At 44.4% G+C, this 13,468-nt stretch overlaps 1 protein-coding gene across 1 annotated transcript in view; it reads right to left on the bottom strand.

The window, feature by feature from the left end:
* The window catches only part of LOC138737343 (discs large homolog 1-like protein), a 49,394-nt gene that overhangs the window by 20,274 nt on the left and 15,652 nt on the right, over positions 1–13,468 (bottom strand). Inside the window, exon 3 of the mRNA XM_069888097.1 lies at positions 7,168–7,257. Coding sequence (XP_069744198.1) covers positions 7,168–7,257 — 90 coding nt within the window. The remainder of the gene's footprint in view (positions 1–7,167; positions 7,258–13,468) is intronic.

Consider the following 13,468-nt stretch of genomic DNA (forward strand, 5'->3'; position numbering starts at 1 on the left):
GATTCTTTGGCTTACCATCACCACTTCCCTCCCCCCCCCCCACCCCCCCACCACCCCGCCACCTCTGAACCCCCCGGCCTCACCCTTGACCTCTGTCACGAAGAAGGACGAGGCATTCCGGTGCATGATAGCATGTCCACCTGCTGGTTAACCTCTGAAGCAGCATGCAACCTGACGGAAATGCATTGCTGCTTCTCATTGTTAATGGGTCTACAGTATATCCTGGAACTACCTACCCAATAGAAACATGAGTAGGAATGAGGCACTTCATAGAACATATAACATTACAGCACAGTACAGGCCCACAATGTTGGGCCCACCTACATTAACCAATTCTACAATCTAAACCTTACCTACCTCTCACTCATCCATGTGCTTATCAAAGAGGCTTTGAAATGTCCCTATTACCCCAGCTTCCACTAGCACCCCTGCAATTCATTCCAGGCATTCACCATTCTCTGTATATATATAAAAAAAATACCCCTGATGTCTCCCATAAACTTTTCTCCTCTCACCTTATAGTGATGTCCTCTGGTATTTGCTATGGTCACCCCAGAAAAAGGTGCTGGCTGTCCACCCTATCTATGCTTCTCATAATCTTGTAGACCTCTGTTAAGTCCTCTTTCATCCTTCTTCACTTCAAACAGAAAAGTTCTGTTCACCTTGCTCATAAGAGGCAGTCTCTAATCCAGGCCACATTCTCTAATCCAGGCAATCTCCTCTGCATTCTCTCCAAAGCTTTCACATCCTTCCTGTAATGAGTTGACCAGAACTGAACACAATATCCTAGCTGCGGTCTGACCATAGTTTTACAGAGCCACAATGTTACTTCACGAAGATAGCTCATCATCACCTTCTCAAGGAGCATCTAATAACTGCTGCCATTGTCAGCCCTGTTCATATGCTGGAAAATGCATTTTGCAGACTTTATCAGTGATGTCTCTATTCCCTTCTGCTGCAGACCATAAGAATAATTCCTCAGCATGCATGCATTAGCCTTCCAGAAATGTACACACTTGACTACAGCACTTAATACCCCGAATACACCTGAGGTTGTCTGATCTTGGAAGCTAAGCAGGCCCAGGCCTGGTCAGTACTTGGAGGGGAGACCACCTATGAACACCAGGTGCTGTAGGTTTCTGTGAGGGACACTGGACAAAGTGCCAACTCTCTACCTGCCTTATGGTAAACAAAAGTTAAAGAATTTCATGCATGTTACGTTCTAAATGAAGTAAGTATTAAGTGACAATAATGGAACTTTTACTGTATGAGGAAATTCCTTGTGGAGTCATTATTTCTTTTGTCAGATATTAATTAAGTAGGAGTCTTCACCAACAATGATGAGTCTTACAAAGCAATTACATCAACAGCCATCTGGGTTCAAGTCTGTATGTTCTCCCCATGTCTGTGTGTTTCCTCCATGTGCTCCAGTTTCCTCCCAACCTTCCAAAATTGAACGGGGATTGTAAGTTAATTGATGTACTGGTGGGGGGGGGGGGGGGGTGGGCACGGGCTCATGGGCCGGAAAGGCCTGTTACTGTGCTGTATCTTGAAATTTAAATTTATCTCTTGAATTCATGGCAACCCTGCTCCCTTCGCATTGTTCCTAAGGAGAAAGCAGGCGACATATAACATCTGTTATTATCATGGTGCATGCCAACCTTCCAGATATCCATTGTGATATCCAGGAAGGAACAAGAAAGATCATGGTAACCTGGAATGGAGAGTTTAGCGACAACAGACTCTCTGGTTGCAGGGTAAATATCTGCAGCTCAAGAAGATTACGTGTCAGGCTCCAGCTCTCATTTTTTTGAATCCTCGACAAATCATCTTCTTCATTGAATCTTCAAATCAGTCTGTAAACCATGCTAAGGAACTGCACCCTCAGTCCTCTGGTGTAACCTCAACGATAATAACAGCGGCCAATACAAGTTGCAATGTCCAAGTTCACCTCCAGGTTTATTCAAGTAAAAGATTAGTATCACCTTTTCCAACAAACAGCTGACTTTCATCTCTGAAGATGAACAGCTCAATTTCCTGCGTTCTAAGGAACATAATGATCACCAGGTCCAACTGCATGACATTGATCACAGGGATTGATTCCAAAAAATAACACATTAGGAAAGAACTGGCACTGGGATATTCAATGCTCAAAGCTCCACACTTGGGTCCTCACCCACACACTAGGGCTTCCCTCAAGGAAACTGTGACTAAAGAAAAAACTTCAAGCATTTCACAGGACACCAAGAGAAATATTTAAATCATTGCTGGATGTTTTTACAATAGAAACAAAGGGATAAAAATCTGAGAGGTTCAACAACAGCTGATAAAAAAACATGCAAACAATTGAAATAAAAGTAAGCTCCTAAAACAAATGAGCTCTTTTTTAGATATTAATAGACCTATTGTGACCTCTTAAATGAATGTGAGCAAACCTCATTCCAAAATAAAACATCTTAACTTGATATGGGAGGCTGGCGGGAGTGGGAGATGTTGGTTGGTGAGAGAGGGATGGAGCTGGTGAGAGAGGGAGGGGGCCAATGAGAGAGGGAGGGGGCTGATGAGAGTGGTAGGGCCTGGTGAGAGAAGGAGAGGGCTGGTGCGAATGGAGGATCTGGTATGAGTGGGAGGGTCTGGTGAGAGTGGAAAGGGACCAATGAGAGAGGGAGGGGGCTGGTAAGAGTCAGAGGGGGCTGGTGAGAGTGGTAGGGTCTGGTGAGAGAAGAAAGGGGCTGTGAGGATGGGAGGGGACTGGTGAGAGAGGGAGGTTCTGGTGAAGAGAAGGAGGGGGTTTGTGAGAGTGGGAAGGGGTTGGTGAGAGTGGTAGGGTCTGGTGAGAGAAGGAAGGGGCTATGAGGGTGGGAGGGGGCTAACAAAAGGCAGTTGACGAGAGTTGGAGTGAGCTGCCAGGGTTGTTAGAGTGGAAGGGGGCAAGCAAGGGTGGGAGGGAGCAGGTGAGTGTTGGAGGGAGCTGGCGAGAGAAAGAATGCTCAGGGTCATGGCTGCATCTACAATCATCCACCTGTGGCATGGACCTGATTTATCATCCCTCCCAAAAATATTGAAGACTCTTAGAACTGCCAGAGGGGCTGGGGGTTATGTCCTGTGTACGATAAGAGGATGTCATTCATCCTTAGTCCTTTGTGTAATTTCACTGACATCACACAGACAGACACAACCTGGGTTTGCATGTGCCTTCCTGGATACTTCAAAGCAGAACAGGTCACCTGACAACACCAGCTTGCCCCAACTAGAAAGACTCCATCTGTGCAGGTGCAGAGAAAACCTTTTAAAATGGAGCTTTGTGGGCTGAACACAAAAGCTAACTTGGGTGTTGGTTTGAACTGTAGAGGGCAGCGCCCATCAGGATATTGGGTTCAAGTGTCAATAGCCTGCATGGTTAAAAGCTCAGCTGAATTGCCGAGCAGTGTATGCACCTGACTGTATACCACTTGCCGCCACATCTGAAGTGAATTTTGAGCGCTGATTAATAATTCTACAAATCATGCAACATAAGAGGTCATTGCCGGTCTGCTGTAAAAATTACAATTGGCCATTTTTTTTAAGTTCAGTGATGCAGTGTACTAATACACCCTTCTCTGGCCCATGACCCTGCGCCTCCAAACATACCAATTAACCTACAAACCATACATTTTTGTGGGGTGGGAGGAAACCGGAGCACCCGGAAGAAATCCACATAGTCACAGGGTGAATATACAAGCTCATTACAGACAGTGGCTGGATTCAAACTTGGGTTTGAATGGCATAAAGGTCAGTAGAGAGCACTATGGATGTCAGTGGAAAGAAAAAGATGAAGCGTCTATGTTTGTCTGTCGAACAGAAAGTCAAGCTGTTGGCAAAACGAGTGGAGTAAATGTGAGACGTCCTACAGAAGACCCCAGTCTATGACCTGAAGAAACGAAAGGATAAACTGTTGAAGATCTATTCTGAAAGAGATGAACAGAAGTTAATGAAAGATAGAAAAACACTGCATGAAACTAAAAGTGAAGATCTCGATCGTGTATTGATGGAGTGGATCCAACAGCAATGCAGTGAACACCTGCCACTTAATGGTTTGCTGATTGCGAAACAAGCAGAGGTCTATCACGATGAACTGAAAATTGAAGGGAACTGTGAATATTCAACAGCCTGGTTGAATAAATTTAAGAAAAGACACGGCATTAAATTGTTAAAGATTAGTGGTGATAAAACATCACGAAGCAGCAGAGAAATACATTGACGAGTTTGCCAAGATCATCGCTGATGAAAATCTTATCACAGAACAAGTCTACAGTGGTGATGAAACATCACAGTTTTGGCATTATTGCTTCAGAAGGACACTCACCTCAGCTGATGAGACAGCCCCTACAGAAATTAAGGATGCCAAGGACAGAATAACTGTGCTGGGATGTGTTAATGCAGCAGGCACGCATATGTGTAAGCTGGCTGTGATAGGCAAGAGCTTGTGTCCTTGTTGGTTTAAAGGAATGAATTTCTTACCAGTCCATTATTATGAAAACAGAAAAGCATGTGTCACTGGGGATGTCTTTTCTGATTGGTTTCACAAACATTTTTGTACCATCGGGTCGTGCTCGCTGAAGGGAAGCTGGACTGGATGACAACTGCAAGTTTTTTAAAATTCCTCGACAACTGTTCAGCTCTTCCTCCAGCTGCAAATCTCAACAATGTTCATGTCATGTACTTTCCCCCAAATGTGATTTCCTTCATTCAGCCAAGTGACTAAGGTATTCTTAGATCAGTGAAGAGTGAATAGAAAAACACCTTCTTCAACAAAGTGCTGTCAGCAGTGAACCGAGGCTTGGGAGTGGCGGGCTTCCAAATGGAGTTTACCATACAGGATGCCATTTATGCTGCTGCCAACACTTGGAACAAAGTGACTGAAGACACAGTTGTACGTGCCTGTCACAATCTCTGGCCTGCAACTGATGATGAAGAAGAAGATGGTGATTTTGAAGGATTCTGTAGGTCAGGTAAGAAAAAAATGCTGCCTGACCTCCTTACATATGAAAAAGATAAACTTTCAGAGTCTGTCAGTCAGCTGGAAGAAGTGGATATTGAAGAAGTTGTTAACGTCGATGATTGTTCATTCATTGACCAACGGTGAAATTGCTGAAATTGCTCGGCGAAGATCATGAAAGTGACTTAGTTGATACTGCAGAAAAAGTGCCTTTAGACAACATGGTGAAAATGTGTCATGGACTTATTGATGCACTAGAGCAGCGGGTATTCATTACTGAACAGGGGAAATCAGAGAGAGACTTCTTAGACAAAAACCATTGTTAATGAGGCTGATGACCCTGGAGGAAATATTTGACAAAGCCATCGAGGAGAATTTCTAGTGTTTGGTGCTGTATTTATCTTATTTTGTAAGCAGAAGTTGTTTTTTGGTACATATTAAACATTATTTCATGCTCGAAAGGCCTGGCCAGTGTTTTGTTGTTGTTGTTTAACCGCTGATTCAAATATTCTGCTGAAACTACCGAGTTGCTAAAAGCCATTGCTCTGATAACCGGAAAAAAACCTGATAACCAAAAAATTTCCAGTCCCAAGCATTTTGGATGTGTGGAAACGTATTGTGCTAAAAGCTTCATGATATTAGAACTGCTGTAAGGAAAAAAAATGGATGTCCACAGGAAATGTTTAGCAGACAAAGGTAACCAGTAGCAATGGATAAATCTGGGTTTTGTACAGAGTGAGCTGACTTCGCCACCATGACCACCAGCCCCCCCACATCTCCATCGGGCACACTGAACTCAAAACGGTCAACCAGTTTACCTACCTCGGCTGCACCATTTAATCTGATGCAAGGATTGACAAAGAGATAGACAACAGACTCGCCAAGGCAAATAGCGCCTTTGGAAGTCTACACAAAAGAGTCTGGAAAAACAACCACCTGAAGAAACACACAAAGATCAGCGTGTACAGAGCCGTTGTCATGCCCACGCTCCTGTTCGGCTCCGAATCATGGGTCCTCTACCGGCAACACCTACGGCTCCTAGAACGCTTCCATCAGCGCTGTCTCCGCTCCATCCTCAACATTCATTGGAATGACTTCATCACCAACATCGAAGTACTCGAGCTGGCAGAGTCCGCAAGCATCGAATCCATGCTGCTGAAGACCCAACTGCGCTGGGTGGGTCACATCTCCAGAATGGAGGACCATCGCCTTCCCAAGATCGTGTTCTATGGCGAGCTCTCCACTGGCCACTGAGATAGAGGTGCACCAAAGAAGAGGTATAAGGACTGCTTAAAGAAATCTCTTGGTGCCTGCCACATTGACCACCGCCAGTGGGCTGATCTCGCCTCCAACCGTGCATCTTGGCGCCTCACAGTTCGGCAGGCAGCAACCTCCTTTGAAGAAGACCGCAGAGCCCACCTCACTGACAAAAGACAAAGGAGGAAAAACCCAACACCCAACCCCAACCAACCAATTTTCCCTTGCAACTGCTGCAACCATGCCTGCCTGTCCTGCATCGGACTTGTCAGTCACCAACGAGCCTGCAGCTTCGTCCGCGAAGCCAAGCCAAAGAAAGAAAGAACAGAGTGAGCAGGACCTGTCTGACATTACCCTCAGACAAGGCACCTGAATTTTGACAGGCCCAGCCCATTGAAGAGTCACGTGCTTCACAGAACCCATAATAGAGATGTGCGTTATTAAAAAAAGGACAGGAGATTATAAATAATTTACATCCAGCTCATCAATCACTTCAGATCAGGAATCTTTATCTAATGGGAAGGTACTCTTTTTTAATAAATGTAAATTTAAATATCTGGACCATGAGCCCTTGCCACCAAAATACACCAATTGACCTACAAAGTCCATACATTTTTGGAGGCTGGAGACAAATGGAGCACCCAGAGGAAACCCATGCAGTCGCCAGGCGAATCTTCGTGCATTTCTGGCAAAGCAGATTCAAATCTAAAAATTCCAACTAAAAATAAAAAATACTAACAGGGAAAAGAGGGGGGATGAAATCATAGAACACTACAACCCAGAAACAGGCCTCTTCGGCCCTTCTAGTCTGTGCTGAACTCTTTTTTTTGCCTAGTCCCACTGACCTGCACGCAGTCCAATAAATAAGCTTCACTGAGAACAAATATTTTCAATGAGACAAGCATGTTGTTTCGATGAACGTTTAAACTTACTTCATCATTGATTTTATATGGCGTTGACTCCTTTCCTCCGGCAATGCTGATTCCCAGCGCCCCCATGTGGCTGTGCACTGTAATACTGACCTTTAACAGAAGCACAAATCAGAAACAGTGCTGTTCCAGGCAAAGCGTTCTTGTGGGACGTTTCTATGCAGATGGTCACTGGGTTATCGTGCCTGGCCTGGCCATTTATTTCCTTGGATCAACAATCAACACTTTCACTGCTAGCTGTCAAAACATCACATTTGACCCAGCTGAGATGAATATCCGTGGGCATCTTCAAGCCCGGGTATCCCTAGAACGGGAACATGTGGTGTCAACACAATGGTTGTGGGACCATTGGGCAGCAAGGAAAATATACTGCATCTTGGTGGAGGTGGCAATGTTTTAATGTAGTTGCCTTGAAAATAATGTTTTGATTTGATGTAATTGTGTTGATAAAGACTTAAAAATTTGCTGGAAAGAATTGACTTGGGAGATAACCCTGGCAACACGTGAACCAAGCAAGTAGGACAGAGAAATAAAATTGAGAGTGTTGATTGGTAAAACATTAGGGAGCATCTGCAATATCTAATAGCAGCCAGCCCACTCACTCGAGTGGAAGAGGCATAAAGATACAACCACTGGCTCCATCAACCACTCAATTACACTAGCCCATTTTAGTCTCTTGTGAAGAGGGGCATCTTATTGATCAGACAGGAAAAGAGGTTGAAGGTCACTGCTCCCTGCTCCCCCCTCCCCATGTTATTGAATGTCAGACCCGCCCACGCCTGATGCCACCTTACTGTTGATCACATGAACGAGTTCCTGGGTCAGCCCCCAGGTGCTGGGTATAAAACCTGACCCAGTCACTCTCTTTCTCCTTCATCCTCTTGGTGAGGTAAGTCCCCGATCACTCCAGCCTGGAGATGGCGATCTGTGCTGGAGAACTAACGATGAGGTGTGTAGGATGGGTAGGGGGCTCTGTTTCAAATGCACCTCAAGAAGAATCACGGTGGGTTGTCTGATCTAATTTGTAAATAGATACAGCAAGTTGGGTGCTGTGCCAGGTTGATGGGGAGGGGTAGCAGCTATTGTTTGTTTTGACCCTCTGCATTTGTAGTTGTTTGTAGTTAAGGTGGCTTTTATTGCAGCGATATTGATCTGCATGCCTGTGTGTATCTCCTTCTGCGCATTTGTTTCCTGTTATAAATAAAGTTCACAGTTTAACACTCCCACATGTCTAGGCCTGTTACTCGTTGAACTCTTTTTCCCAAACAACATCTCCCATGTTCTGATGAATTCACTTTAGACCCTACCACTCACCTCCACGCCTGGGGAGATTTAGAGTATCTGATTTACCCTCCTATCCTTTGGGACGTGGGAGGGATCCGAAGCACACTAAAACTGGGAGCACGTGCACAGACACCACCGGAAGTTGGGAGCGTTTGGGATCGACCCAAGGCACAGGAGCTGTGAGGTTTCAGCTCAATGAGCTGTGTTCACTGTCCCACCCAGTCGTGTAAAGTTAATTCTCAGGTGAATTCGCAGAATTCATTAGCATTAGCAATATTACAAAATTCTGGGCAATATCTATTTCCTAATCAGCACCTGCCAAAACCGAATGAGCTGGAAATTCATTCACGGAACTCCAAAAATAAAAATTTCTGAAAGTTCGCTTCAACAGGAGTAAAGCAATGTTACACACATTTCTGCGTGCCTTCCCTCCGCCCCCACCTCCATGGAGAATTGATCTCCTCTTTTTCTGCTGGGCTTTTTGTCCTCCTAACCTTTTCTCTGTTGTAATTCTATAAGAACCGTGTCCCAGAGAAATTCACCTGCAGTGAGATTCTCAGCTTCAACGGTTTGAAAAATGAAGTGGTTATTGTGGTGGGGAGCAAATTCTAAGGGTTCAAACAGTGAGACGTGGAGTATTAAACTGTGAACTTTATTTATAACACTGACCAACTTGGGTAGTTACCTTCAGCAAAAGGATGAAGGAGAAAGAGAGCGGCTGGAGCACACAGTCGGGTTTTATGCTCAGCACATAGGGTCTGACCTGGGTACTGGTTTATATGAATCCAGGTGATGAATTGTAAGGGTCTAACATTCAATGTTACGGGTGGGGAAAGGGGGGAGATGCAGTGACCTTCGATCTCTGTTCTTGTCCGACCAGTAATGTGACCCTCCCGTGTTACAGTTATTCACGCACAGAAAACCCACGTTCAACTCAGAGAGTCACTGGGTTGTACATAATTGAAAGTGACCCAACTGGCCCACCCTGACCATCTTGCCCATTGAGCTAGCATCATTTGCCCGTGTTTAGCCCATACCCCTCAAAACATTGTGCCTCTCCAAATGTCTTTTAAACACTGCAATTGTACCTGCCTTCTGGCAGCTTGTTCCACTACACCTTTCAGGTATCTTTTAAATCTTTCCCACCTTAAACCTATGGTCTGGACTTTCAGATCTCCTAACCACTGGAAAAAGACCATTAGCATCCAACTTCCCAATGCCTCTCATTATTTTATATTCCACACCCTACTTATTCCAGCTCTCCTGGAACCACTGCTTTAAGGACTAGTATTCTTTGGGACCTTGTATTATATTCTGACAGCACAGGTGAAAGCCATTTGACCCATCAAGTCCATGCTAGCTTGCACGGTCAGTCGCACACCTTCACTTGCTTTCCCTTTCTCACATCCCCATCAACTCACCCTGAATCACCTGTGAACCCCGGTGAAGGTGGGAGTTTGAGACTTGTACAGGAAACATGGCCCTGTGAGGTGAGAGGGAGCCTGGAAAACAGGGTATTGGTCCATTTAAAGGAAACACGAGAAATAGGATCTGGAGAATTTAACAAAGGCATCAAAGTTAGTGTAGCTTTTAACGCAACGCTATCTCAGTGCCAGGGATCTGGGTTTGAACACAGCTGCTGTCTGTAAGAAGTTTGTATGTTCTCTCCAAGACCTGCGTGGTTTCCTCTGGGTGCTCTGGTTTTCTCCTTCTCTCTACGGGGTTGGTAGGTTAATTGGGTGTAATTGATCAGAATGAGTTTTGTGGGCCAGAAGGCCCTGTTATCGTGTTGTATTGTTAAAATAATTAAAATCTCCTGTCACTGATTGACAGTGGGGCTAATTTACCATGGCCAATGAATTTGCCGGCATGCTTTTGGATGTTGGTCGAAACCACTCAGTTATAGGGAGAGCATGCAATATTCCACAAGGTAGCGCTCAAAGTCCCGGATCGAACCGGTGATGAGCCACAGGGGAGCCTACTATGGCCTTCTCCACCATAAATCCAGTTTCTCATGCAACAGGTCAGCTTGGGATCAATCAGCAAGCGTCCCACAGCGTTAACCAGGACCATTAAGCACCATCCGCAAGGAGAGACGACTTCTGCGACCCACAGGAGCAAGGGAAGTGGGCATGGGGGCGAGCCTGTGTGATATGTCCCTGCGAGTTGCAGACATTTAGATACAACTCTTATATCCTTGCAGAGACCAGCCTGCAAGGAGCACTTTGCTGGAGCTCTGATTGGCCCTTGTATTAACCCTCACTGTCTGAGGGCCTTTGCGTTTATAAATATCTGCTGCATTGCAAGGGAGATAACACTTCAAAAGTACTTCATGGCTGCTAAGTTTCTTGAAAGATTCTCAAAGAGGCATTGTTGATTGATTCCCCTTATATGGAATATTAAATTTTAGAACCATAGAACATTACGGCACAGAAAATAGATCATTTGGCCCTTCTAGTCTGTGTCAAAACATTATTCTGCTAGTCCCATTGGCCTGAACCCAGTCAATAACCCTCCAGGTCTCTCCCGTCGATCCAGTTTATTCTCAAAACTTACCATTGAGCCCGCATTTACCATGTCACATGGCAGCTTGTTTCACACTCCCACCACTGAGTGAAGATGTTCTCCCTTTCACCCTAAAGCCAAGTCCTCTCATATTTATCTTTCCTAATCTAAGTGGAAAGAGCCTACTCACATTTACTCTGTCTATATCCCTCCCACCATAATTTCAGAAACCTCTATCAAATTTAATTAAGTGAAACATTTTTGCTCCTGTATTTTATCCTATTATTTCATGAATTCAACGTGAGTTTAACTAACTGATCCTGATGGTTCTCTGGCAATGATTTACTTTACAATTTATGAAATTTGATTTAAGTATTCTCTAGCACAACAGTTCCAATTGAAAATTCCTGCACTCTGTTACAGAGAGAGATTTGCCTTGTTTTTGCTTCACATGTAAGTACATTCATTCATTGTGATGTGTCCTTCATATCTTTTTTTCCTATCCCTTTCTACATGGGAATAAAGTCATCGTGGATTCTGCTAGTTGGAACCCATGTTTGGTTTCACCTCACTGTTGAGTTCGGAATGACCAGACCATTGAATTGATGAACAGCATCCATCGTGGTGACCTGCATGGCTCTATCAAAATTGGAGGGTGCAGGCTCTGTTTCCTGCAGAACACAAACTCCCATGGGCTCTGTTTACTGCACACATTTTTTTTTAAATTTAGAGTCACAGCACAGTGATTGGCCCTTCCAGCCCATAAGCCCACTCCACCCAACTGCACCAATCAATCTATGTACATTTTTTGTAGGGTGGGATGAAACCAGAGCACTTGGAGGAAACCCACACAGGACATGGGGGAAAACGTACAAGCTCCTTCCAGACAGCTGCCAGATTCCAACCCGGGTCACTGGTGCTGCAAGAGCACATTGGTAAAGGTTATGCTATCCATGCCAACTTACTAGAATTGGTTAAATTTCATTCTCATGGCTCTGTTTCTCATGCTTCCTTTAAATTAACCATTACCTGGTTTTCCACATTCCCTCTAAACTCACAGTCTCCTGTGTATATTTTAAACCCTAGGTGCTTTTTCTCCCACGTTCTCATTAAGCCTTCCAAGACCCCAGTCTCATGCTCCCTCAAAACTCACAGGGTCCCCAGTTCCTGCCTTGATCACTGAAAGGCCAACTGCGTGACATCATTTTAAAAATTGATTTCAGTGTGTTGGTTTATTCCTAAAAATTCTATCCATAGTCTGAAAAAGCTGACACCACCAAAATTCTGAGCATGTCTGATTGTCAGAGGTTCATTGTAATCTGAATTTATTTTTAGAACATAGAACACTGCAGCGCAGTACAGGTCGATGTGCCGACCCATATATTCCTTAAAGAAAAACTAACCCCGTAACCCTCTATTTTTCTTCTATCATCTAAAAGTCTCTTAAATGCCTCTAATGTGACTTTAAGAAATATTATGGTTATGAACCATTATAGTCGGTCTCCCGATTAGTGTCAATCGACTTAAACACACGCCGTTCATGGGAAGAAGTACAGTCACGGTGGATCTGTGCATCAGCACAGCGGATATCAAATACGGAGGTGGTATTGAATGATTCATTCAAGAAAAATAAAGATTGCAGTGGACAATTCAGTGGACAAAGAATTGCTGGATGAACTCATCGCGTCAGACAGCATCCATGGGAGAAAATGGTCAGTCAATGTTTCAGGTCTGGACTCTTCATCAAGACAAGGAAAAGAGGGTGTTGCATATGAAGGGGGAAAGAAACTTGGGGGGGGAGTGGGGGTGCTTAGAGATGATAGGATATACAGTGGTTCTCAACCTTTTTCTTCCCACTCACATCCCACTTTATGTAATCCCTATACCATCGGTGCTCTGTGGTTAGTAAAGGATTGCTTAAGGTGGGATGTGAGTGGGAAGGAAAGGTTGAGAATTACTGCTCTAGACCCAATTGTTACTGAAATATTTTGCTTGAGAAAAATTGTCATTGGCCCATTTCCTTTGGAGTTATGAAACTGTGCACATAATGAGTCAATTAGGTACGATTAAAAGAGTGATTTTCAAACTTTTTCTTTCCACCCACATCCCACCTTAAGCAAACCCTTACTAATCACAGAGCACTGATGGCTTAGGAAATACTTAAAGTGGTATGTGAGTGGAAAGGAAAAGGTTGAGAACCACTGGGATAGAAGGTAAGAGAGGAGGGAGAGGGAGAGAAACACCATTGGGAATGGTGGGGGAAAAAGTTAAAGAGAGGGGGAAATAAAGTAAATACAGTGGCAGTTAAAGAAGAATCAGTCAGGAAGGGGGGGGGGGTCACCTAAAATTAGAAAAATCAATGTTTTAGGTTTAAGGGTGTCCAGGAGGAATATGTTCCTCAAGTTTATGTTTGGCCTCACCCTTACAATAGATGAGGCCGAGGACAGACGTCAGTGTAGGAATGGTTGGGGGAGATGAAGTTGTTGGCTAAAGGAAGCTCAAGTTCAGATGCAAA

This window comes from Narcine bancroftii, chromosome 6, assembly GCF_036971445.1.
Source record: "Narcine bancroftii isolate sNarBan1 chromosome 6, sNarBan1.hap1, whole genome shotgun sequence".
NCBI classification, from domain to species: Eukaryota; Metazoa; Chordata; class Chondrichthyes; order Torpediniformes; family Narcinidae; genus Narcine; species Narcine bancroftii.